General features: G+C 33.0%; 1 protein-coding gene and 1 long non-coding RNA gene across 13 annotated transcripts in view; one reads left to right on the top strand and one right to left on the bottom strand.

Annotated features, from left to right (window-relative positions):
- Gdap2 (ganglioside induced differentiation associated protein 2) overlaps positions 1-19615 on the top strand; it is a 93484-nt gene extending 73869 nt beyond the window's left edge. For 11 of the 12 annotated variants that reach the window (XM_017611886.1, XM_017611833.1, XM_017611878.1 and 8 more), the window contains 5 exons: positions 16130-16283; positions 16374-16513; positions 16885-16939; positions 17016-17159; positions 18493-19615. In XM_017611886.1, coding sequence (XP_017467375.1) covers positions 16130-16283; positions 16374-16513; positions 16885-16939; positions 17016-17159; positions 18493-18537 — 538 coding nt within the window. In that variant the 3' untranslated portion in view covers positions 18538-19615. Of the gene's footprint in view, positions 1-1042; positions 1898-16129; positions 16284-16373; positions 16514-16884; positions 16940-17015; positions 17160-18492 lie in introns of those variants that run through there. The other variant, XM_017611908.1, reaches the window with a different exon arrangement.
- LOC108359859 (uncharacterized) lies at positions 967-18934 on the bottom strand. The gene is made up of 3 exons (XR_001847008.1): positions 18924-18934; positions 12659-12664; positions 967-1049 (listed from the first exon to the last, which is right to left on the bottom strand). It is a non-coding gene; the product is annotated as an uncharacterized LOC108359859 (long non-coding RNA).
- Positions 19616-25232: the final 5617 nt, after the last annotated feature.

Here is a 25232-nt window from a genome sequence, read left to right as displayed (position 1 = left end):
GGCAAAAGCGCCAACATCAACAGAAATATACAACAACAACTATTGCGCTATTACTGTCACTGGCTCCTTTGCCAGAAATACTTATACGTACATATATGAACAAATATATATTTGTTTAAGTAGGTGTATGCATGTGATCCGTCTTCATTTTCGGCTGTCGACATCAGCCACGACACAGGGTGTCTCATAGTGTATGACTTTGATGTGGTGGCGAAGTTCGGCTACCGTTAATCTGCCTCCCAGTGCTCTGCTTAACTCAGCGCTGCTCCATTCAATGGCATTGCCAGTGGCTGTGTGAGCGGCTGCTTATGCTCTGCTCGAAATACTACTGCTCTTTCATATAGTCTGCCACTGGCGTTTTTTTTTTTGCTGCCTCATCGCTGCCACCGCCACTGCCACTGCTGCTGGCTTATGAATCTCATTTTCGTCGCTGCCTTTGTCGTCGCTTCGTCACATAGCCTCTTCGGCAGCGTGAGTATTTTACTTAGTCAAGATACAAATTTCGGCGTATGTAGACGCTCCCAACGGCATTTCAAGCGCAACGCAAGCAAATATACAATTTTTCGTGTGATTTAAACTTTTGCGGATGTTCTTAAGGAACAGTCATCTCGTGCTACTCAAACCACAAACTAGCTAGCGAAAAGTACTGAAATACTGCAAAATTTCAAATATAAATTGAATATTTTAAGACTGCGTAGAAGATAGAGAATATTGAATTTAATAAGCAAGTGAACTTTTTTGACTTCCAAAAATACATTTTTTTTCAAAATAGACTCAAAGCAAAAGCAGGAGAAAAGTAAGGCGATTTTGCACTTGTTAGTGAAACGAATTACGTCAAGAAAAGTGTGAAACGAGCCAAAGTGTATGCGAAATTTTCATTTTCATTTTACGGAAAAGTTCATATTATATATCTATAGTATATATCGACAACAATAACAACAATAAATACACAAAACCTACTTTATACAAAGTTGTTTATTTGCCAAACGGATGTGATTTGCTGTGCTGCCTTTTTTTCGAAAAAAATCTTAGCATTGATTTTTCACAGGCTCACGTGCATATGTGCATATAAATAAGTATTTAAGTAGTTTTCGGCGGAAAATTTTGAGGCAAACATCAATGCGGCAGGTATTATTGAATATTTAATTCGATTTGTAATCTACTCACTACCGAATTGAAAGCGATTTGTGCGCGCATCTTTTGAATCGAGTCAAAACAAAAACAAATTTACTCATCCACAGACAAGCGTCAATCAATAGCAAAACAATCAATAACACAACAACAAACATATGTACGTGCATTACATTATAACTAAGGAAAACGAAAAAAGAACCTAGTTCAACGCGAGCAAAAAATCAGCGCTTCTCGAAGGAACAGTAGAAGAAAAAATAACGATAACAACCACAAAAGCGCACAAAATGCAAGAAAACCTAATATAAAGAAAGCAAGGAATACGCACGTAGCACAGCACTACGCCAAAGTGAAAAAAGTATAAAGAAAACATAAAATTAAAACACGCCACTGACGACGACAGAGAATCACAAATCGCATAGACGACGCCAATACGACGCCGTACATAAATCAATAATAAAAAAAGAGGCAAGGAATTTTTTTTTTTTTGTATAGCAAATCGGCGCCTGACGCACTCCTACTTGCCTCCCTCCTTCCAACCCACCGCCGCGGCGCTAGCGTGCTGTGCGTTTCATTGTTTCATTGAGAACGCATAGAAGGACATCAAAAAAATAAGGTTAGCAATAACAACAACCACAACAACAACAAATATGGCTATGATTGAGGGCATGACAAGCATAGATTTGGGCACAAGTCCCATGCAAGAGACAACAGCCGACATTGCTGAGGCAATGCCGGATGAGCCGATCGAAACGCCAGAGGAAAGGTTAGTAAAATACAAGTATGTACATACATACATACAAACCAGAGTTGTTGCGAATATTCGCATTCGCATTCGCAACTGCGGAGCTTCCGCATTAATTTTAACATTCGCATTCGCAATAATCAATGAGGAGCTTTTGCGAATGCGTAAGTTGTGCAAATGCACCGATAAAACGTACATATTACATGGTAAACAAAATGACAAATTGTAGCCAATATTTTTTTTTAGATTCAAATGCTTATAAAAAAACGGGATGATTTTTTAAAAAATAACAGTATTGTGATCCGATTCGGCTGACAGCCACGACTTTGAAAACAGAACTTTGTTCAAAATTTCCATTCCTGGAAAACAATAATTTATTTTCCATATCCACCTATTTAGCTCGCCAGAAGCACAAATTGTTGAAACCAGTCGCAGAGAAAGTATTAAAAATGATTTACAAAAACTAAATCGGAAAAACGCTGATGAAGTTACAGATTCCCCAAATTCTGAAACAGCTAAAGGAATGAGAATGAAGAATCCTTTTCAAAAAGCTGTTTTTCTAAAGCTAACACATCTGGTTTGGCTTGTAAGTGTTGTTTAAACAACGGTCCCGCCATTATGCTAGATTCTAATTTCTTACAAATACTTGACTTCCGCATCCGCGGATGTTAGCTGTTAGATATTCGCATCCGCATTCGCATCCGCGGATGTCTAAAATGCCACATTCGCAACAGCCCTAATACAAACATACATGAAAGTTAAGGGCGACGATGAGTTAGGAAATGAGTAGCAAATGAAATGAATTATGTCTTGTAGAAATGTATATATATAAAACTCAGTGTGTGAAACATCTATTAATTAATTATACATACTACATATATTGTATGGATGACTAAAAGAAATATGTGTGTATGTGTGGACCAGCTTGCGTGAGTGAGCTCATGAGCAAGAGTAAAGCTCTTAGAGGCGTAATTTTTCTTTTGTTTGTGATTAGCAGGGATGGGCGTACTTATTGATAGGTAAACAAGTAGAAGGATATTATAAAAAGGCGTGTTTTTATGTATGTAAGTGAAGGTTATCCAGCTGTGCGATAATATAATTTGTGCTATGTGTAGGACGGAGTAGTTTTTTTGGCTGTGAAATTCTTAACGAAAGTGAAACGCCATCAACATAAATAATAAATACATCAAAAACAGACACTGCAGACAAAAACCTTCAAACACATTCATACGTAGTACACATGTGCATACATACGTACATACTTATACATACATTTATACAAACTCTTACTTATATATTAAAAAAGCTGGCCATCAAAAATTAATTATTTTGTTGCCTTTATCTGATGAAATAATGAAATAAGTAGGTCTGTGACAGCAGCTCAATTATTCAAAGCCCAATTTGATTCCCAGAAGACTGCCTATCGTCACATTTTTAGCACTTTTAAACCATTAAAAAACCTTAAACAAACTTTCTTCTCTCACACTTATTGTAAGATACCAAAAGCCCTACAAGTAAAGCAGAGTTTCATGCAGTGATTGCATCATTTTTACAACTGTTGTGCATATTCTTGTGCGGCTGTACTATTAGGCAGGATGTACATATGTACATACTTAGTCAGCTAGAATTTGAGTATTTTCTTTTGGAGTAAAGTTTCGCACTCTATGTGACATTTCGAGCCCTAACCGCCAACAAACAAAAATTTCACTGCTTTTGGTAGCGTTAGAGGTAGCTTAGAGGACGCTGTAGTCATCTGCAGACGAAAACAACTGACTGACCGTGGCCGGTTGCTTACTTCATCTGTGAACCATCAGTTTAGATGGATAAAGATAGTACATACATTATTATCGGGTCGTAAATCTTGTACTCAAGCCCCAAACTGGTGCAATGTAGTCAATGCTGACTTCTAAATTAACTGTGATTTCATTGAGCCAGCTTCGTTTAATTTCACTCAATACTGTCGCGGGTCTGAAGTCATTTGGCCTCCCCAAGTTACCTGAGGATGTCTTTTGCGAGCACACCATGAGCACTAATTTGCTGCGGCTGCAGGTGTACGATAATGCTAAGTCCCTCCAAAGGTGTGTTACTACTTAATCACTCACGGCATGCGAGCCTTTGCAGTTTAAAGCTATCTTGCTGATCCCTTTCTTTTATTAACTTATTATCAATCTAATGACAAAAGGTCATATATTTGTGTAGGGCGACAGTTCACATTGTTTTCCAAAAGCGCGTTTGCAGATGTACCAACAACAAATTCGCTCCCTTCAAGGATACTACATACATTTATTCCAATTCACTGCTTTTTTGTGGAACGATTTGATTTTATTCTAAAAGCGGCTGTAGTTTTGGCAATCACTACTGGAAACTTCTTTTTCTAAAGCATTGTTTTCAGGTCTACAAAATACCATTCGAATCACCCATCACTTCCACATTTAAGGCAAATTTTACGGTGATTGGTAATTGTGGATAATACGAAACGAAATTCATTCTAGTTATTTTACTATAATTTTCTTCAACTTGTGACACGTTGCATGGCATGGCAAAGTCGGTAACCACTTTTTGAAAAATTTTTTGTAGCTCACACTTACTGCTAATAAGACTCTGATCTTTCTGTGCGAAAATTTGATCGATAAGATGAAGATTGTTTGCGGTTCGATTGACGTTTTTTTTTTTTTAACTCATAACTATTTGCTGCCCCACATATTATACTTGAGATCATTTCATAATATTTATACTGGCGGTCGAAATAATTTTATACATTTATATATTTTTTATTATAATCTGTTTCCAAACTATCTAAAGCACATTATTTTGATAGCTCTCATATTTATGCAAAAGTTGTGCTTAATGCATACATACATACATTATTGTCTTTTTATGATGTTTGTGTGCATAAAGATGCATTGATCCAATGACATCATGAAGCTAGCCACTCTGCCTACATACTTACAAATATATACTATGAACGTGACTACCTCTAATGATTACATGTATGTACATTAGGGCGGGGTACTTTGTTCGGAGCAAATTTTCGTAGAAAGTGTATCGCAAATTCAAATTCGATGATTAATTTTAAGCAGAAATGACGTGTGCTCTCCCAAATTATAATACACTGATTTTTCTTTCAAAAATTGTGAGGGTCAAATGTCATTTTTGGTATATACGGTAGTTTGTTTGTTTTTGCTTAGAATCGAAGAGTTAGAATATGCCATATATTTTTTTCGAAATTAAATTATTCCGCCCTAATATACATACATATGTTTGTATTTATACGCCAGTAGTAAGAACTAAAGAGTATGCATGTATCTTTTTAAGCTTATGAAAAACATTCGCGATTGAAAAGGGTTTTGAGAAATATTAAAATTTTGCAAAATTTTGCATTCACAGGATTGGAATACGATTTGCACCAAATTTTGGGCAAATGTGACACTGCCTCCTTAAGTAGTTGCTAAAGCAGTAGATATGGTCATGAAAAGATTTTTATCGAGCTTACCGAATTAGTGAAGCATGCACTTCCATCACCAACCATAAATACATATATCGTCATGATACTGCTACCCTGAAGCGAAGAGCAAACTTAGGAAGCTGCGGATCTATCTATGTATGTGCATATTTACAGATGGCTACAATTTCCATGATACCTAAGGTTAATGATGGTGTAATATTCTAAGAGTCCGAGGATTTCTTTCAGATTTCACCTCCATTGTTGTGTATTTCAGGCTGAGCTGTTGTCAATCGACAAGGCCGCTGCACTGGTAAATGTGATGGCAATGGTAAATGTGAATGGGAATGATATCTTATGGATGCCAAGAAGCTCTGCAAATCTCTTCAAACGTAATGAGTTAATATTTAGGGTTATTTACCGTCGGAATTTTGGGGGTGCAGCTTGACCTCCTTCATACAGGTGGTAGAAATGCCGGCAGCTTGTTTCGTAGGGAAGAGGTTTAGGCTCCGTACACTGATAGTCGCTTACCCTCGAACACAGGTCATCAATTCCATTGCCCGACAAGCACGCCCAATGTTTGGGCGATTCGGAGAAGGTTCCATTTGCCACTTACGTTTAACAAACGAAACGTATTTCTCATAAAGGGATCATACAAAAAATCAATGTCCTTCAGGTGTTTTTTTCTGAGGATGAGAAATCTGAATTTGAAAAACGTTTAAAGATCGAATATCTCAATGACAACTCCCATGTACCAAAGTCAACTTGAGCTAAATAAAAATTATGTTCCATATGCGCACAATGTACATTCATACATACATATGCATTAATTTATCTGTATATAAATGGAAAAAAAAAACAAGATACAGTTTATCACAGATTCACTTGTTGGGAAAATCCAGATGAACACTTGCGCATTATATAAATTTCAATTGCAGATATTTCAAATTTGTTAAAATTTATATGTTTGTTTGTACATTTATTATATAAATACATACATTGTAATTTGTGCGCTCACATGCAACTTGTTCGTTCGTTAATTTTAGACAAATGCAACCGAAAAAAGTGTATTCCAAAAATAACGAATGAGCAAATTTTAATTAAATTTGAATCAAAGATAAATTATTAAAAAAAAAAATATTTAAAGCACAAAAATATAAATTTCCAATCACGAGTGAAATATTCGCCTAAAATGCATTTTATTTGGTATTTGTTGTTTTTGTGTTTCTTTTTTAAATTTTTGTTTCGCTACACTCAGTGTAGCGCATTTACATACCATAGATAAAAGTACATGCATATATACATATGTACATACATACATATGCTTTTAAAAACCACTTTTGCGTGCGAAAATTATAACAGCTTCTATGTAATTATTAATAACAATAAGACAATAAAAAACTACAAAGCTTTGTGTATGACTTTTTTTAATTGAATTTCGTGCATTGTCGGCTTCTTTTTTATTACTTTCATATTTGCGCGTTTTAAGAGTAATGTGGAAACAAAGTAATAGTAGTCAGTATTTACTTAATAGCTCTATTGTGTATTGAATCCCTGTAGAAAAAACCTTTAGATGACGAATCATTGATTTTTTAGAGCATTTGAAGCAGTTTGAGCTCTCACTTTGCTGCGAGTATAGCAGTTATTTTACAAAAACAAAAAAAAAAACAGTTGGTGAAATCAACACAATGGCATTCTGTGTGGCACTAGAAAGTACTTAACCTCAGTGAAAATCGTTGTGTATCCACACGACTTGTCTTTGCATAGCGGCCGCTAGAAAATGTGTAGTGTGACGATAATGGAACACTTAATTAACCAATTTTTTAGCACTAAATAACAACCAGAAGAGCCAACTTTTTGGACAACTATATCTTTAGCGAGACCAGTGTCCCAGAAATACCACAGAAGGAGCTTTTTCATTTCCTAAACATGGAATGGAATTGTTGGTGGCCGGGAAAACCAAAAAGAAATTTTTCCAATCACTCAGGCAGTATTGCCCATTGTACTTAAGGCCAAGAGAAAAGAGTTATATAAATGGGGTATATACCAGTTTTTTGAAGGAAAGATAATGTTACTCGTCCATTCTCAGTACTTCCGACCCAAAAATGTGCCGCCTGAGTCTGGCGAAGGCCGGACAGCGGCAAAGAAAATGTTCAGTATTATCCTCGTCCTCCAAATACGATGTGGGTACACAGTGGATCGTCGATGATGCCTATGGTGACCATACGTCGTCCCATTGGATTGTGCCATCTTATCAGTCCTATCAGGGTTCGTAGATCGCTCCTTCTTTGTCTGAGAAGGAATTTCGCGCACACCCTGTCAGGCCCTTTCAGGAAACACTTAGTTATTAATTTTTAGGTGTTAATAGTGAACCAACAGCTCTCAACGCAGCTCGCCAATTCATCAGCCAGTTCGTTACCTTGAACACCTTAGTGTCCTGGCAGCCCACAAGTTCAAGCTCATTCCATCTTGTAACGCAGTTCAGGCCCAACTTAGATTCCTGGAATATCTGGTTGCGGTGCTATAGGACGTGTGGTTCACCATTCCATACCTATATTTCCTTTTTTTTTACTCATCAGAACACCAACGTTTGGTAACTTTTTTATACGGTAGCTAATGAATTGTATCACTTTCTGCAAGTACTACATATGTACATATGTATATACTAGCCACTGCCACATGGCGCATATTTTTCCCACAGGCATATGTCTATGTACTATCTGTTATATAAATCGTATATTGAAAATATATGAAAAGTATGAATATAATAAATATTCTACATTAAATAATTAGTTTTTTTTTTTTACTTTAATTATGAATCACGATTTCAATTACTGCGGTCATACGATAGCACGCTAAATGTGCAAACAATAAATGTGGAGTTTCTATGTGTAAACTAAAGCATACACACATACTTACATACATACACATGTAATGCGTGAAAACTAATTTTGCTAATTTTTAGAGTACGCAAGTAACGCTAACCAATTTAAAGAAAAAAAATTGCGCAGGCGCTTACATAAATCAGAAGCCCTCCACGCTCCATCAAACGCATGATTTCAAAATCCATTCATCGCTATTTAGCCTTTGTATTTTGTTTGTTTGACTTCTTCCAAAATTATCTAACACGAATACTATTTATTTATCTACTTATATAGCTAGGTACCTATTTGATTCATGACCAGAATTTACTTAAGCTCTCACTCTGGATACTAAGTACTTATACAGTAGCTTCTTAGCAAACCAACCGTTATTGATGTGTGATTAGCTTTTATGTGCGACGCTTTTTTTGCTTTTCGCTTTTTTTTTTTTTTTGTTTGCTCATTGCTAATGTCAATGACATCTTTTTAATTAAAAATATTAAGATGAAAGAGTGGGGAACGAGAAATCGAGTAAAAGAGGTCGATGAATGTGTTTTGAAGAAGCCAGATGGAGAAAAAGCAGCTGCCGAAGTACAGGCTTATAAGATTTTAATTAAAGGGCTGAGAAAGAGAGTTTTGTATTTAGACGTTTTGGAATGCACCCATACTCGCGCAGTTTTTGCATATATATATATATATATATGTATATATATCATGGCTGGCCAAGGCAACAGTTTTGTTTTTGTTGTTATTCATGGGTTTATAACAATTATGTTCAACAATTTTATTGACCTTGAGGCCGTTTCTAATGAACAAATGTTGCGGTAAAACAACAATAATTTACCTACATATGGTAGAAGTTATAGTTGCTATTTCGGAGATCACTACATCTTCTCATAAGACTGTTTCATAGATTTCACTGGGAATTGAACCTGCAGCTTCGGCATTCCAAAGTATGTCTCTGAAGAAAGGCCTTATCGAAAAAAGGGGAGTTTTGGGCTTCAGTGAAACTTACTCTAGCATTTGGGACTTAGCTTTTTTATCAGTTTGGTATACTCAGGTTCATGTAGGGGAGCAAGTTATTTAACAGATAGCGCCAAAGATCTGAAATGAAGCAAAAAATGTTCAATATCACTGCTTCTGTTTAATGATCCAATATGAGTGACTAATGAAATTATTCTGCGATTAAAAATAAATACCTTAGACACGTGTTCATAAATAAGCACCCGAAATACAGTGTGCAGTTACAATAACCTTTCCCTCCAAAAAAAAAAAACAGGTACTTAAAAACTTTGCATAAATTTGTAGATATTTATGGGTGTTGATTAAATGGAATTAAAGCAACTGTGTATGCATTCTTAAAATGCAAATTATGAGAGTATGACGTAAATGCAAGAACTGTATTAAAAATTAAAATCGCGTACTAAGCTGAACTTTAATTGAGCATCTGCAGGCAAAAGAATTCTTTTACGTACTAAAAATACGTATGCATGCATGTACATATGTACATAAATGCAGCTCAATGTAATTGCAGAAGTATCTCGGCATTTGCGTCACAATTGATTTTGGGAAAGTTACACAGCCCGGTAAACAAATCGGCATACATTTGAATATTGAAAGATGTCGAATGGTTTGACGTCAAAGGATATCTTTTATTTTCTTTTTTTTTGCATTTAAGAAGGTTTACAACCAACTTGCATCATCTGTTCACTACGCAAACAAAAATATTTAAACCAAAGGGAACACCTAAATTTAAAAGAAAAAAAAAAACAATTTGCTTTAAGTAACACACCTCAAGATAAAAGATAAAATTAAAGCGTCTCGCATATAATTAAGAAAATTAGGTACACAGAGTAAATAGAAGTGGTGCCTTGTGCGTCATTGCTATTAAAAGTATTTATCCAAAAATGAATTTTACTACATACGCGCACTTTTCTTTGCATTATAACATATTGGTACATACCATGCACACATGTATACATATATGTATGTACAAGTATGTTTGTAAATGGTTATGCAAGATTTTGAGTGACGGTAACAAGATAACAATGCAGACGTCATACAAAGCTTGTGCTTAGTATTTTTATATATTTTCGATCTATTTTACACAAGTTAGTATTACAGAGTTTTAATTACACTTAATACTTACAGAACCTTGCTTCTACTTATATACTAACTTAATTCTGCAGCCCTGGCCTGCCACAGCGTCCACTGCTTATTTAAATTCAAATGGACCGAGAAAAAAAAAACGAATAAAAAATCGAAATTCAGTAAGCATCAGAGTGCTGTGGCAAATCTAACTTAGTAGACGCTGCGAACCTCTGTGCTGTATTTTTTCGCTCTAACTTTATTGCGAAATCGGATTGTTTTTTACTGGGAGTAATTTCATCTCCGACTTGGTCCTTGCTTTTGGATCGCTCACTTTTTATCTACTGGAGACGTTAGAAGGGGCATCGAATCCCTACAATTACGATGTTCTTCACATATTTATCCTTCAGTATTAATTTTCAGAAAACCCATTATAAGTGTTGAGTAGTTCACGAACTAGTTCGTTCATTGAAAAAGATGAACGACCTTGTTCGACGTTTAAAATGAACTATTTTTTTAACCCTGCTTCTATAGCCAAATTGGGAAATATTTAGTCATTGCCTGCTGTTTTCGGGTTGGACAGAGGGGCACATAAAACCCCATCCATTTTACAAAAAAGTTCATATTTCAAACTTTTTATATCTATTAGTGCTCGGAAATTTGAAAGTTTTGTTTTAAATTAATCTTCAATCCTCTGACAGCACGTGTAAGATAATATATATTTTTTTTCAATCGGGTCACGCATTTGGGTACAATAACCCGAAACCAGTGGGAAAATGCCTAAACTTTTCTCCCCAAATTTAATTCAATATGGGTCTTCATACGAATTTTGTTAGTTGGTTGTTGTTGATTGGAATTATCGACAGCTTAGAAGGAGCACCTCCCGTAATTTGCTCCACACTTAAATTCACTAGTCCATTTTGAGCTATACGACCTTGGTCAGCTCCTTCTTGTACTTCGTGCGCAACTCTGAACAACCAACTATCACCGTTTTGACTGCCTTTCTCTTCAAAAATGTGCCGTACGTATAATTGTGCTGCGAAAAAAATTTCCTGTTTCGTGAACGAGAATGAACTAAAGGAAGTAGTTCGTTTAATTGATCTGAACTACGTTGATCGATCGCCAAAATAAACTAAAAATCTCAACTTTACTCACTATCATTCAGTGTGTTTATTGTTGAGTGGAAAAGGACACCAGGACGGTTCCGCAATTGTCCACGGGATCCAAAATTTTTGAATGAATCGTTAAGCGCTAATTGCAGCTATCAAGAAAAATCATAAAAAATATTTTTCATTCTTTCTGTTACTTGAAAAAGTGCTTTCCATTTGCAGTAAATTTTTAATTTAATGGTTTGGACTGGTTTATTGAAGAAATTTATTTAAGAAATTTTGATAGAAGAAAAGTTTTTTTCCCTTTCTTCTTATAACAATATTTTAGCGACTTAGCATTTGTAAATGTGGAAATTGTCTCTTATTAGAAAATACCTTTATTGAACAGGAGTGAATGATGGCATGCCACATCTGGCTCAGGCTGGCTGAAATAAGATCTAAATTGCTCTTTCGCTAGAGAGATCACAGAATGGTGGACAGTTGATAAACTATTAGAAAGTGTTTTAGCATACGAAGGTACCACTGATGTAGGAACAATTTTAGTGTTTAACGTTCTCAAAATAAAAATAATAATAATATAGTTCTCAATGGAGCAAATAGTATTGCTGTTATTTTAGTCAAAATTATGAGTAATCGCAACTTTTCAGTAATTTTTCTTCGAAAATCATGACACACACAAGCATCCACATTCTATTTACATACATACATACATACATATACCATTTTTGACTTTGTTATTGCTAGTAGCTGCTTAAAAGATAATACTGGCAAACAAACTGTCACAAATTTACAATCCAGAAATCCAACAAATTTTATCTGAAAAAGGCTGTAATGAGTGACATTTTAGGAAACAACTGAAAATTAATACGCAATACGTGCTCGTATGAGTTTACCCTTTGTTACATAAACACAACTTATAAATCCTTATTTCCTCGGTACTAAAAACAAAATTCATCCTATACGAAATGCTATATGTACATATGTACATACATACATATATTCAACAGAACAAAAAACAACATTGATTCTCTTTGCTTAAAGCCAACTTGAACCGCACACGCGTACCCACTTTAAAAACAACTTTGATAGACAATTTTCGGTTATTCAAAGACCAGTAGCATTTATCAACCGTTAACTTTAACGGTTTGTTTACTTTATAGCTAAAGCAGATATGTATGTTTGTAATTGCTAGCTATTGCTTTTGTTGTAGTGCCGCTTATCATTAACGCTGTGAAGAGCGATAAAAGCGCGCTCATCTTCAGGCTATAATAAAGAGTGTGACTACTAACTAGATACAACACTGCATAGCGGGTATACATACAACACTCGTAGTGGCAAACAAAAATTTGTACTAAAACAAACATGGCGCTGCAGATAGATTTATAAACGCATAATGCTGATGTGTGAAGTCAAGTACGAGTACTTACATACATTTGTATATATGTATGTAGTTTGCGATATACCCAGCAAAAGATGCGACTAATCCGGGAGAAATTGCAAGGCAACATGCGACTAATACTTGCAGCAGAGAAAACCGAGCTAGTACTCCTAACCAAGAAGCATATTCCCTTAGAAGTGATCATGAAACTAACCGGTATTTACATTAAATACGCAAAGAGGTGTAATAAAGGACTTACGATGCCGATCACACTTTTTTCAGATGCAAAAAATGGGGAAATCGAGAGCAATAATCTGCAGGTAGGATCAATTAATCCAGATAACGTCATCCAAAATAAATAAAAAAAAATATGAGTCTAATACCACTTTTAATATGAACTATCCGATTTTGTTCGAGCATGTCCTACGAAGAGCGTACAGTCAGTCAATAAAGTTTCGGCAACTATTTTTCAAATATTTTATTTTTCACTATTTTTTTTTTTTTTTTAATATGGTTAATTCTAGAATAAAAACACCAGAAATTAAAGAAAATTCCGCAAAATTTCATTCAAATATTGCACTTTTTATTTACGCTCTCTGAAAAAAAGTTGAGTATGCAGTTTTTTAGCCCATTCAATTTTAGTCAGTTAGTTTAGTTAGTTTTATTCAGATTTTTGAGGTTTTTGTTGTAGAATGAAGCATGTTTTTATAAAAAATTAGCTAAAAATAAAATATTTTGTCCGTATCGTAAAAAATTCGCTGTACCTAAACTTTATTGACTGACTGTAATTGTTCCCCTTTAAACCCAAACGGGTATACCAAAAGCGAATAGTCTCTTTAAAGAATCAAAAACAAAAATTTGCGCCAGCTGTGATTCGAACCGGGATTAATTGATCTTCAAATATACCCGTATGCGACTAGTTGCGGCTAATTAGTGCCCAATTATACCAGATTGAAACTAATCCTTGAATTCTCTCTTTAGAGATTAGTCGCACAATTTTTTGCAGGGTATACTTTTGTGTATGCATCTGTGTGTGTATGTTAAGCCAAGCATCCACTGCGGCACGTTTCTCAAACAATCGCTAACGAATGGATGGATGACAACGCGCGACGAGTTGGAACGGCTATGCGCAGCGCATTGTAGCAAAATGAAAGCTGAACGTGTTAACAGTAGCTGATTTTGATATTTTATTGTTTTGTTTTTTGTTTTTTGTATTATTAACAATAGTAAATTTGCGCATACTGCATATAAAGAAGCGTATGAATATAGAAATTGGAGAATAGAGAACAGAGAAATTATGTATGACGTGTCCTGCGGCAGCTGTTGTGAAATTTTAATGCGGCGGAGATATATGTAAATGTGAGAACTTAAGATGGGCATAAATGCACAAAGAAGGCTAAATACATGCACAAATATTATGTAGGTACACATATGTTTGTACACAGATAAAAATTTGACGTTACGGCATTGTGCTGGGACTGACCTTCCACTAATATACGCAAAAATACCTACTACATACAAATTTATTTTTGTTTACTACTTATATTTTTGAGTTACGCATACATTTTTTTTATTTTGATGGCTTTTTTGATAGTTCTTTATCTTGAATATTTTATACGTTCACAATGGGCGTTGCTGACCTTTAAACCCCCATTTTAGCACAATGATGAGTGCCTAAACCTGAACGCCAAAAATTTCTACAGATTGCCTCAATATATGCTTAAAGATCCTTGGTAGACACGCGGTAGAATAAATTAATTGTGAGCTGCCATAAAGATCTGTTCATTACATTTGAAGATTTATTTTCTTCAAGGAAGTGCCTAACACAGAGTTTTAAGCAAGCGTTTAAAGCGGGATCACAGGAATTGTACATTTGTACAGATTTTTCCATTTTCGCCGTTACAGAGCGGTGTTGTGTGGAAAGTTGTTATTGAGCTGATCTCATTCTCGATAAAAATTTATAGACAATACCACTCTGTGAATGCCAAATGTGCAAATGCAAAAATTGTGTGATCCCTGCTTAAGAAGAAATGTACGCATGTACTGATTGATAGCTTCTTTGAAGGACCAGACGACGCCTTTTTCGTCAGCTAAATTTTTTTTTAATATTGATAGTTATTAAGTAAAATTCCCCTAAATACCAGCTTGGCATGAAAATTTGAATTTCTTTGCAAACCATAATATGCATTTACCGGTATTATAAGATCAATGATGTTATCTTCAGTTGAAAAAGAAAGCTAAAATTGCACTAACGTTCGAAAAACGATGAAAAGTGCTTTTAAATATTTCTAATACAAACATACTATGAGTAATAGCAAGTGCAAATCAAATGTTAACGATCGTCCTACTGACATAAAACTTCGAGATATTTCCCCATTTTAATTTCTTTTATTTGTTATTAATATTTTTTTTTGTTTGCCATAACTTTACTTCATTCAATTCATTTTTCTTTCATTATTTTCCACATTCCCACAAATTACTTCCTAATTTGATTAGTATCTGCTTTAAAATGGTTGTAATGCTGTGCAGTTGTATGTAGCTGCAAATATCGCAACTAGCACTTCAGTGTTATTTTTGTATATACATACATACATATGTATATGTGCATATATATATATATATAAAACTTGTTTTCAAACATATGTACATATATTAGGATGTATCACTGCATACAAACAAAAAAGGCGATACTGTTTTTCCATCGGAATTACAAAATGTATTATTTTTTAAGAATTTCGCCAAAATATTTTCGACATTTAGCTAGGCTGTACCCATTAAAATTAGTTTTTGCAAAAAATTATTTTAAGTGATAGAAGAATTTAAGTTTAAAAGCGCTGCATAAAATTGTTAAAGAATTTAGTGTACGAAATCACAGTAATGAGATTTTCGTATTTAAAATTTAATAAATTCCTTTGAAATAAACGCAATTTTTTTGATGAGGCACCCTAATGTATGTAGGTATATACCTAACATAACACTGATATATGAATGTAAATATGTATTTAGAATTTAATCTAAAGTGTTTTCTCGCAATTCAACAGTCTGGTTTACCTTTTGATTGAAATTTATTTCCAAATACAACTCCCTATGTACATATGTACATACAGAAATGAATTTGTTTACAAATGTCCAACAATTGCAAATAATTCCAGCTATGAATTATAAAGAACAATTGCATATGTGTACATGTTTTTGTTTTCTTTTTTAACTCTCGTATCTTGTTGATTTTTATTTGACAATTCTGGATGAATGAGCTCCGAGAATAACAATTTTAATTACGGCTGTTATAAATAAGTAAAAATAAAACAAATATTATATGGTACATTATCCTTATAGCAATGACAAAATAGTTAATTTCTTTCTCCCTTTTTCCAGATATGAACGCCTTTTGCATCGCGCTCAAATCGAAGATCTTACAGAAGTATCCGGCATTGGTTGCCTATATCAGAGCGGTGTCGATCGCTTGGGACGACCAGTCGTCGTATTTTGCGGCAAATGGTTCCCAGCTCACAACATCGATCTGGAGAAGGTTGGTCGAGCTTTTTTTGTTGCAGATACATACACAAATCTACTTTCAAATTTGGAAATTTTTCACTCAACAATTTTTTTCTTTTTCCAGGCACTCTTATATTTGATTAAACTTTTGGATCCCATCGTTAAAGGTGATTATGTAATTGCGTACTTCCATACTTTGACTTCAACAAACAATTATCCATCGCTTCACTGGTTGCGTGAAGTCTACAGTATATTACCATACAAGTGAGTACAAATTGAAACATTTTTATTTTTTTTTTTCAAAATGAATTTAGACGGTACTCAGACCAGTTAGAAGATACGTACGCATAGCTTTTGATGCAGCTGATCTGAATGTAAAATCAGAATCCAAAAACGAACTGGTTTTTTCGTACTAACCTCAAAAATCAGATTTCATATATACATATGTATCAAAATATCATCATCGTTAAAGTTGAAAGGAAAAAAACGCATACTTTTGAATTATAATTGCGTTCTGAATCCCGTCTTAGGTTATTTAATTTATATTTACCAGAACATAAGAGTAAGGAACCAATTATTATTATCTGAAACATTAAATTGCCAACCTAATATTTATTCCCTCTTAATTATTTAAGGTACAAGAAAAATCTGAAGGCCTTCTATATTGTACACCCAACATTCTGGACCAAGGTGGGTTTCCTGATAAAATTTAACTGAAAAACACACAAAATATTTATATTTGTATGAAACTTTTTTTGTTGAACAGATGATGACCTGGTGGTTCACGACATTCATGGCGCCCGCCATCAAAGCCAAGGTACACTCACTTCCTGGTGTCGAGCATTTATACTCGGCCATTTCCAAGGATCAATTAGAGATACCCGCATATATCACCGAATACGATATGACGGTAAGTGAAGATGCAGTGCTAAAGCGAAATTTAGATTTAAGTTTCATTTTGAGGCTAGTAAGCATTTAGTTTACGACCTGTTAAGTTTGCGACTAAAGTACTTAGTGATGAGTCATCACCTCGTTACTACACACAGTACACTCGCGATGAATCAAACTAATGAAAACCAGATTTGTTCAGGTTAAAGAATTGTTCTAGTTTTCGAATGTTATGTATTTTAATAACAAAGCGCACTTGTACACAAGGGTACTCTAACTTACTGAGGAACTCAGCTAGATATGGCAAATGTGTACAAAAATGTTCAGAATGAAATGAGAAATCGATTAAATTAATGAAGTTGAATTAAACAAAATAAAATTAAATAAAATAAAATAAATTAAAATTAAATTAAATTAAATGAAAATCCTGTATTAAAATAACTAAGAATAAACTAGAATTAAACTGAATTAGACTCAGTTAAATAAGATTAAATTTACTAGAAAAACTGAAATTATTTTTTTTAATAAAATTAAAAAATATTTAATTGAATTAAGTTAAGCAAAGTAAAATAAATGTAAAAAAATTACTAAATAAAATGTTTTAATTAAAAATAAACAAATGAAAATAAAACAAAATATAAAAAACTACCAAAATTAAAAAAGTTTTATAAAATAAGTATCAAAAAAAAAACCATAAATTAAATGAAAAAATCAATTTCACATTGGTTTAGTCGTAGTTTTAAGTTTTAAGAATGTAAGAATTTTAAGTACGCACATATGTATATTAGGGCGAAGTAATTTGTTCGGATCAAAATTTTCGATGAAATTTTATAGCAAATTCAAATTTTACGATCAATTCTGAGCAAAAATGGTGAACAAACCGTATACCAAAAATTATGTTTGACCTTCCCGATTTTCGAAAGAAAAGGCAGTAGTGCACTGATTTTTCTTTTAAAAATTGGGAGAGCCCAACGTCATTTTTTGGTTTATAGTTTGTTCATCATTCTGCTTAGAATCGAATGAAGAATTTGAGTATGCCATACACTTTTTTTCGAAAATAAAACTACTCCGCGCTAATGTGCATACATATCTATTTTTGTATGTTTTCTTTTGGTCAAATGTTACAATCCACATTTAACCAACTTCCGGATGAGTCACAGATTTCAAACTTAGCTCAGAACCCGATAACATTACAATATGAAAGCTGGATTAATCCGCTAGGTGGCACAGGGTTGATATATTTTGAAAAACCCGTATTTATGGTCGAATCTCGTTCATATTAAGAAAGTTGTTTTAAATTCTTTTTTACTATTAATTTTTTAATGACCCCATTTCTTATTTTTCTTTTCTTCCAGATCAATGGCCTGCATTACTTTACGCCAATGCCCACACCGTCATAGATGACAATGATCGCCATTTAGTCGATTCATGTTCCAGGCTAAAAAGCATAGCAATGGCAACAAGTACAACAACAATAAAAGCATAGTGTCGTAAATAGTTGAATACATACGAAATTATTAAAAATGTAAATTAAGGAACTCCGTGACTAACAATCTGATAATATACGCTGAATGTTGTACCTACTGACAAAAAAAAAATCGCTATATAAATACTTAACATACAAACATACTAAACATTTAAACATACATACAAACATACATAAGTTTTGTCAATGAAATTATATTAAATGCATAGATACATATTCTACATACAAATATACAAAACAGAAATAGGTTAACAAATGCATTTTATATGCGCTATATACATGCATGAATGTATCACACACACATACACACATATATAGCAAGAAAATTTATAATAAAATCAGTAAACTTGTAAAATTATTGTAATGATGTAACGAGATAGTATTTGTTATAAAAATTGTTAATTTTTGCGAAAAAAACTAAATTAAATACTAATTAGCAGACTAGATTTTCAATAACAAAAAATTTCAATTAGTAACTGAAACGTACAGTAGTTATGTAGCGCAGAAATAATTATAAATAATGAGCTGATATTGTAAATGCTGAAAAAAATATATTTAGCTATGAATAAAAAAAGAAAACAACAAAGAAAACAAAAACTAACAGAAAATGTTCTTATGATGAGAATAGTTAATTAGAACAATTCGGTCGATTAGGAACGATTTAAAAATTGATCTAGCAATAACTGCACTTATTTACAACTAAAAAAAAAAAACGAAACAAAAAAGGATTACACGCGCATGTACATACAAGCACACACACACACACACTTACATGTGTAAATGCATAGATGTGCCCGTATTAAATAGCTATTTGACTTACAAACATAAATACATAAATTATTACATCCATACATTATATTGTATTGTATATTCGCAGTATGTAATTGTTATTGTTAATGCAATTATTTTTATAATTATAAAATATGTAATATGTATGTATATTTGTTATTTGAAACATATACCGAATTTTGTATTAGAAAAAGTAAAATTAATAAAAAAAAAAAATCAACAGCGTGTCAACAGCGACTTTAAAGAAATCAATTATACTTTTGCATTAATCAGTAAACAACTATGAGCGCATACATACAAACATATATACCATCTTAAACTATACATATACAAAACTAGTCTTTTGCTATAAAGTTAGTTCGAACAAACTATTAAGCCTAGAAAAATTCATTCGACCGTACGTTATCTGCAGTCACTGTGCTGAACCAAAAAAAAAAAAAAAAAAAAAAAAATCATTGAATTTTTTAGTATGTACCTTTTAAAAATGCAGTTATGTAAGATTCAAGAAAATTAACAAAAATTATTCTAAATGATTTATTTACTTTTTTTACATTTTTCTGTTCGACAAGCGTGGCTATAAGTCATTGGTGAATGAGCAGTTTTTTTTTTTTATAATTTATATTCTTTAGTATACGTATTACATTAGTACTTTAATTATTTGTGTGCATATTACTTAATATTTGTTTTATTTACAAGTTATTCAATAAAATAAAAAAATAAAATAAAAAAATAAAAAATAATAAAGATACTAAACTATAACACGGGTTTTTCATTACACTGGTTATGTCTCAATTCATTAATACTTTCTTATTTTTCTCTTTATTATTAGCTTTTGTATAAGTTATATTTTTTATCTGTTGTAGACTGGGCTCTTTTCCCTCAGCGCGTGCCCTTGAATTGTATAACTAGAAGTCTTAAAAAAAAAAACTTTTTCCGCGGTATATGTGTTGGTCGTGACTCTCGATGACTATCAGAGAGGAGTTCTATGTACTCTGTCCACTTCAAAAAAATTAGAAAAAGTTTGCAACCGGATTTAAAATAAGCTTATGCAAGCTGAGGGCGGTCGGGGAAAAAGCACAACGAACCTAAACCTTTGGATTTTACTACGCCATCGGTGTATTTTTAGTTTGTGCATCAGTGCAGTATACCTTTCCAAGATGTGTCGATATAAGGTCTGCAAAATCTGCATTGTTCCTGCGTGAGAACACTAAGGTGGGTCAGGTGAAAGTTCAGCCTGCAATTTCCTCTCAGAATTCCGGTCAAAATTCTTAATTCTCTTTCTCCACCCGGAACAAGGCAGGGAGAGTCTCCTTTCCTATGCCACATAAGAGCTCTGGGCCGATGGAAGGGGGTTGATGCTTATTTCCTTGCAAATTTATTGGCTATCTCGTATGCCCCAGAATCCAAATAACCCAAACTCCAATAGTATCAAGTTTATCAAGGCACGCCATCACCAGTTTAGATGTTATGAGATCTGAGTGCCTTAATAACCGCTTGCCTCTTACTCAAGATTGCAAGTTTCTGGTTCCGGTAGTTTTAAATCTCTTTGTAAAGCTAAACTTGGGATGCATGGCATATCTAGGTATTGCAAATTTTAGGGCTCTGTCTCGTCAAAATATCAATATTTCTACCACTAAGAAATTCTTCTGTCCCGATGTTGGTACCAGTCATCCTTAGTAGAGCACTTTTCACCTGAAACTGTATATGAAAAAATTCCAAGGATGCGGTTCGGACAACTTCCCAAAGTTCCAGTTATGTATAAGCATGCCAGCCTTTGTACCTTGGTAAGCGCTTTTTGTCCCAATTGTCCATGGCTCGAATATCACCTTTCAGCCCTTTCCTGCTATGGACCTACACGTCATGAACGTTCTTACAGCTTTCTTCCACGTCGTTTTACCAAAGTAATTTTTTTTTTTCTAGTATTACTCCTAGAAATTTTAACTCTTTTTGATTCATAATATTAGTCTTATCTTAATAAGGGTATCAAACCTACATATATACATATATTTCCTTAATAACGGTACTATAGTGGTCTTTGCTGGATTTACTATCAGTTTTTGGTTACATTCAGCCCGAAATGGGTTTTATCACACAGGCAAGTAATTGCATGCTCGTACATGCATTTTTTTAGTCTAAATTAAATTCTTAGGCTTCTACACATGCAGTTTCAAGCATTTAGTACACATACATATACATTACGCCGCACCAGTGGTTCCATATCAACGAAAAGCGGAAAAAATTCAATATCTCGCAAACGGTTAGCCGAATCAAGCTGAAAATTGGTATAATGAAACTTCACGGACCCTGCGATATGAATTTAGTAGAAAAAAAAATGGCCGAAAAAATGGCTGACCAATGTTTCCAAAAAGGACTACATGCATTTTTGTTCACCATTTTGTATTCACCATCTTGAATTTCTTTAATCTGGCTATGGATTTGTAATTAACGTCGTCGAAAACCCCTGAAAACTGATTCTTTTCAAATACATAGTTTGGAAATGGTGCTTGGTACTCGGTTAAAAATTTCGGTTTTAATTTGAAACTTTTTGGACTACATATATGACCAAACTAAATTTAGTTTCAAATACAAACCTTCCAAGTTTAAAAAAAAAGAGAGCACACACAGTTCGGTTTAAATTTTAAACCCAAACATTTTCTATTTCGTTTGCTTCACTTTACACTTCACGAAAGCTTTTTCATAATTAAGAATAAAAAAAATAATTAAATTTCAAGCTCAGTCTGATGGTTTGATTTTATACCACGAACTTTTTGGTTTTAATTTGAAAGCACTCATAGCAAATCATCATTTTTTTTTAAGCAAGTTTTTTGCCGACTGTTTAGTTTTTTCGTCATATTATCGGCAATTACAGTCGGATCTTAAAGAATGATACGTCGATGTTTTTTATCGCAAAGTTCATTGGCCTCAAGTACTCCGTTCTAGTACTTACCCACCAGACTGTTTGCTTATAAAGTGGTACTACTGTACATACTTATTTAAAAATACTCAACTATCGATCACTCCAACGCAATTCTCAAATGCAAAGTTATGCAACAAACTTTAGAGATTTTCAAATCATATAAATAAAAGAATTCCCGATAACTTTTTCTTAGTATGTATAAAAATATTAATAAAATTAATTTTGAATTTGTACATGCTTACATACATATGGGCATACCGCACACCGTCTTCAAAAGAGTCAAAACTTAAAATTTTGCACTTTCCAAATTATGCGCTAAAAATGTGCGCAGAGCTTTTATTTACCTTTCAGCAAAAGCTGGAGCAAATTTTTGTTATAATCAAAAAAAAAAAGAAGGTGTGCGATATATTTCTTATGCACTCACACAAAGGAAAGTTGCGATTTACATAAATGCCCCGTTGAACCGAACCCCAAAAATTTTCGAAAAGCCTCAAAAATTCCAAATAATATCACGAGAAAGTCTTGTATATCAATATAATACTTACAACATAAAGTATGTATGTATATCATGGGCTGAAATTGGAAGCGTCTTCAGCAAAACTAAAAACTGCTAACAAATGCAATTGCGAACAAAAAATTTTCAAACATGAAAATGATATTGTAAAATACTATTTACATACTTATTTTTATGCGTTCCTATACCTGCCATTCGTAAAAACAGACTATATATGTATTCACTTAATTTTAATGATAATGTGCATGTTAAAAGAAAAAATAAAATAAAAAAGAAATTATGTATATAAATGAAAAATTAGGTCCAATTAAAATTCTCTGAAAGTACCTGCAAACACCAAATGCATTCAAAGTATTGCCTAAATGTAGTTAAATATTTAATAAAAAATAAATAACTCAATGAAAAATTTCCAAATTATTGTAGGCTTTTGAACTTTCTATTATCTAAAGCAAACTGCTGCAAGGTAGATTAAATAAGCCGAAACACAACTTGTTCCTTGCTAGCTATAGATATATAGTACATTATGTACATGCTATAAATAAATATCTTTATAAAAAAAATATGCAAAACTAACTTTAGCTTAAAAATGGGCCAATCTTTGTACAATTAATGACCTTGAGCGCAATGACATACGTACATAAATAATAACTGAAATTAAAAAAAAAAATCTATGTAAAAGAGTATTTAGCAATGAAACTACTTTCGTTCGATAACCACATTGTAATATTTAAATTTTTTATATAAATCAATAACTAAATTTTTATGTTGGCAGCAAATCGATTTAAATAAATTTTCGCTTCCTTCCTTTGATATTTGTTGCATATTATGTATTCTATATTCTATCTAAATAAACAGCGTCCACGTGTTGTTTTTTTTAAATATGTATACACAATTTTTCTTAAGTTAAATTTTTAAATATTTTATTTTTTTTTTATTACTTTTTTTCCGAACGGATTTTGTGCCTTTTTTTCCATACAAGCACGAATTTCTTATGAAATAAAATGCGTATGATCGTTCGCAACAAAATTTAAAAAACTAAGGCGAGTTTTTATAAATTGGACTTGTTATATAAAAAAAAAAAACTGCAAAAGCCGTAACCAAAAAAAAAAATTATTAAAAATCAACGCGATTTTTTAGCGAAATAAAAAATTATAAAATAACGGATAAATTTGATTGGAAAAATAGAAATCCATTTCTGTTTTATTAAATATTTTTAAATATATTGACAGCTGGCAACCCTAACCCTACTCCTAACTTGCTAACTAACTAAACTTAAGGAAATTCACAGGAATTTTAATGCCATTTGAGAAACTAACTTCGATCAGCAAGCTTTAAAACCCCGAGTACCAAAATTTCAACAAATCCGCTCAACTTTAGAAATAGCCGCTATTTCGAATACGCCATATTATCTCCATATCTAGAATATGATAAATCTTATAAAGTACATAATACAAATGCGTGTTTCCATGATGTCGGATGTGACATTCGCACGACTTTATAGTTAAACAAATCAAATGAAAACGAAAGTCACTTATAAAAAATTTTTGGCGTTGTGGAGCTTTTATACCGTCCTATGGTTGACAAAAAAAAATTAGGTGCGCTTGGAACATAACTTACTAAGAAGCTGAATTTTTTTGTGAAGTTAGAATTGATTCTTGACTTCGGATATAGATTCAGCGACACAAAATCCATGTGATTTGACCAATCTGGTTGGCTAGACAAAAAATATATATTTTTTTGGTGCTGTATTATTAATATTGGTGGCAACTCAATTTGAAAATATTTTTGAATTCAGTTAGTTTCGTTTAATATAGGTATATATTTGCTCTAATAATTAACTTAAGTATTTTACTCAATCATTTTTTTTTAATGGCGGCAACTCCGATCAGTTATTTTTTTTTTTTTGTGCTAAAACATATGCAAAATGTTTACAATACAGCACGTTTTTTATTTCTAAATTTTTTACTTCTTCGGAAAGTATATCCTCGATATCACCTTTTCTTATATTTTCCAAAATTTTGAAAATTTTATTTATTCTGAAATCCATCCTAAAATGTAAAGATGAGAAACATCACAAATTATCGAAAAACTCCTGTGTTCATGGTACTTGTGTATAAGCTAGAAAATTCTTAGAATTCTAAAATATATTACCACTTTTGAGAAATTCCAAAAATGTTCCACTTTTCCGAACATTTATTTTATGCAGTGCATACTATTTTAGTATCTTATTCACGATATATGTTGAAAAAATATTTTCAAAATTCCACTGCAGTTGCATGTGGGAGAGACGTAGTGTTTCTATAGAAACGTTACATATTTTCGGGTACACCCAACGTAGGTATTTATACTTAGGGGATTCCCTTAAGCTCGTAAAGTCTTAAACGGCGTA

This window comes from Rhagoletis zephyria, unplaced genomic scaffold (genome assembly GCF_001687245.7).
Source record: "Rhagoletis zephyria isolate East Lansing unplaced genomic scaffold, Rhagoletis_zephyria_1.1 Rzeph_scaffold_00013, whole genome shotgun sequence".
Classification (NCBI taxonomy): domain Eukaryota; kingdom Metazoa; phylum Arthropoda; class Insecta; order Diptera; family Tephritidae; genus Rhagoletis; species Rhagoletis zephyria.
The sequence above is the reverse complement of the archived record's forward strand: the minus strand, read 5'-3'. Positions and strand labels throughout refer to the sequence as shown.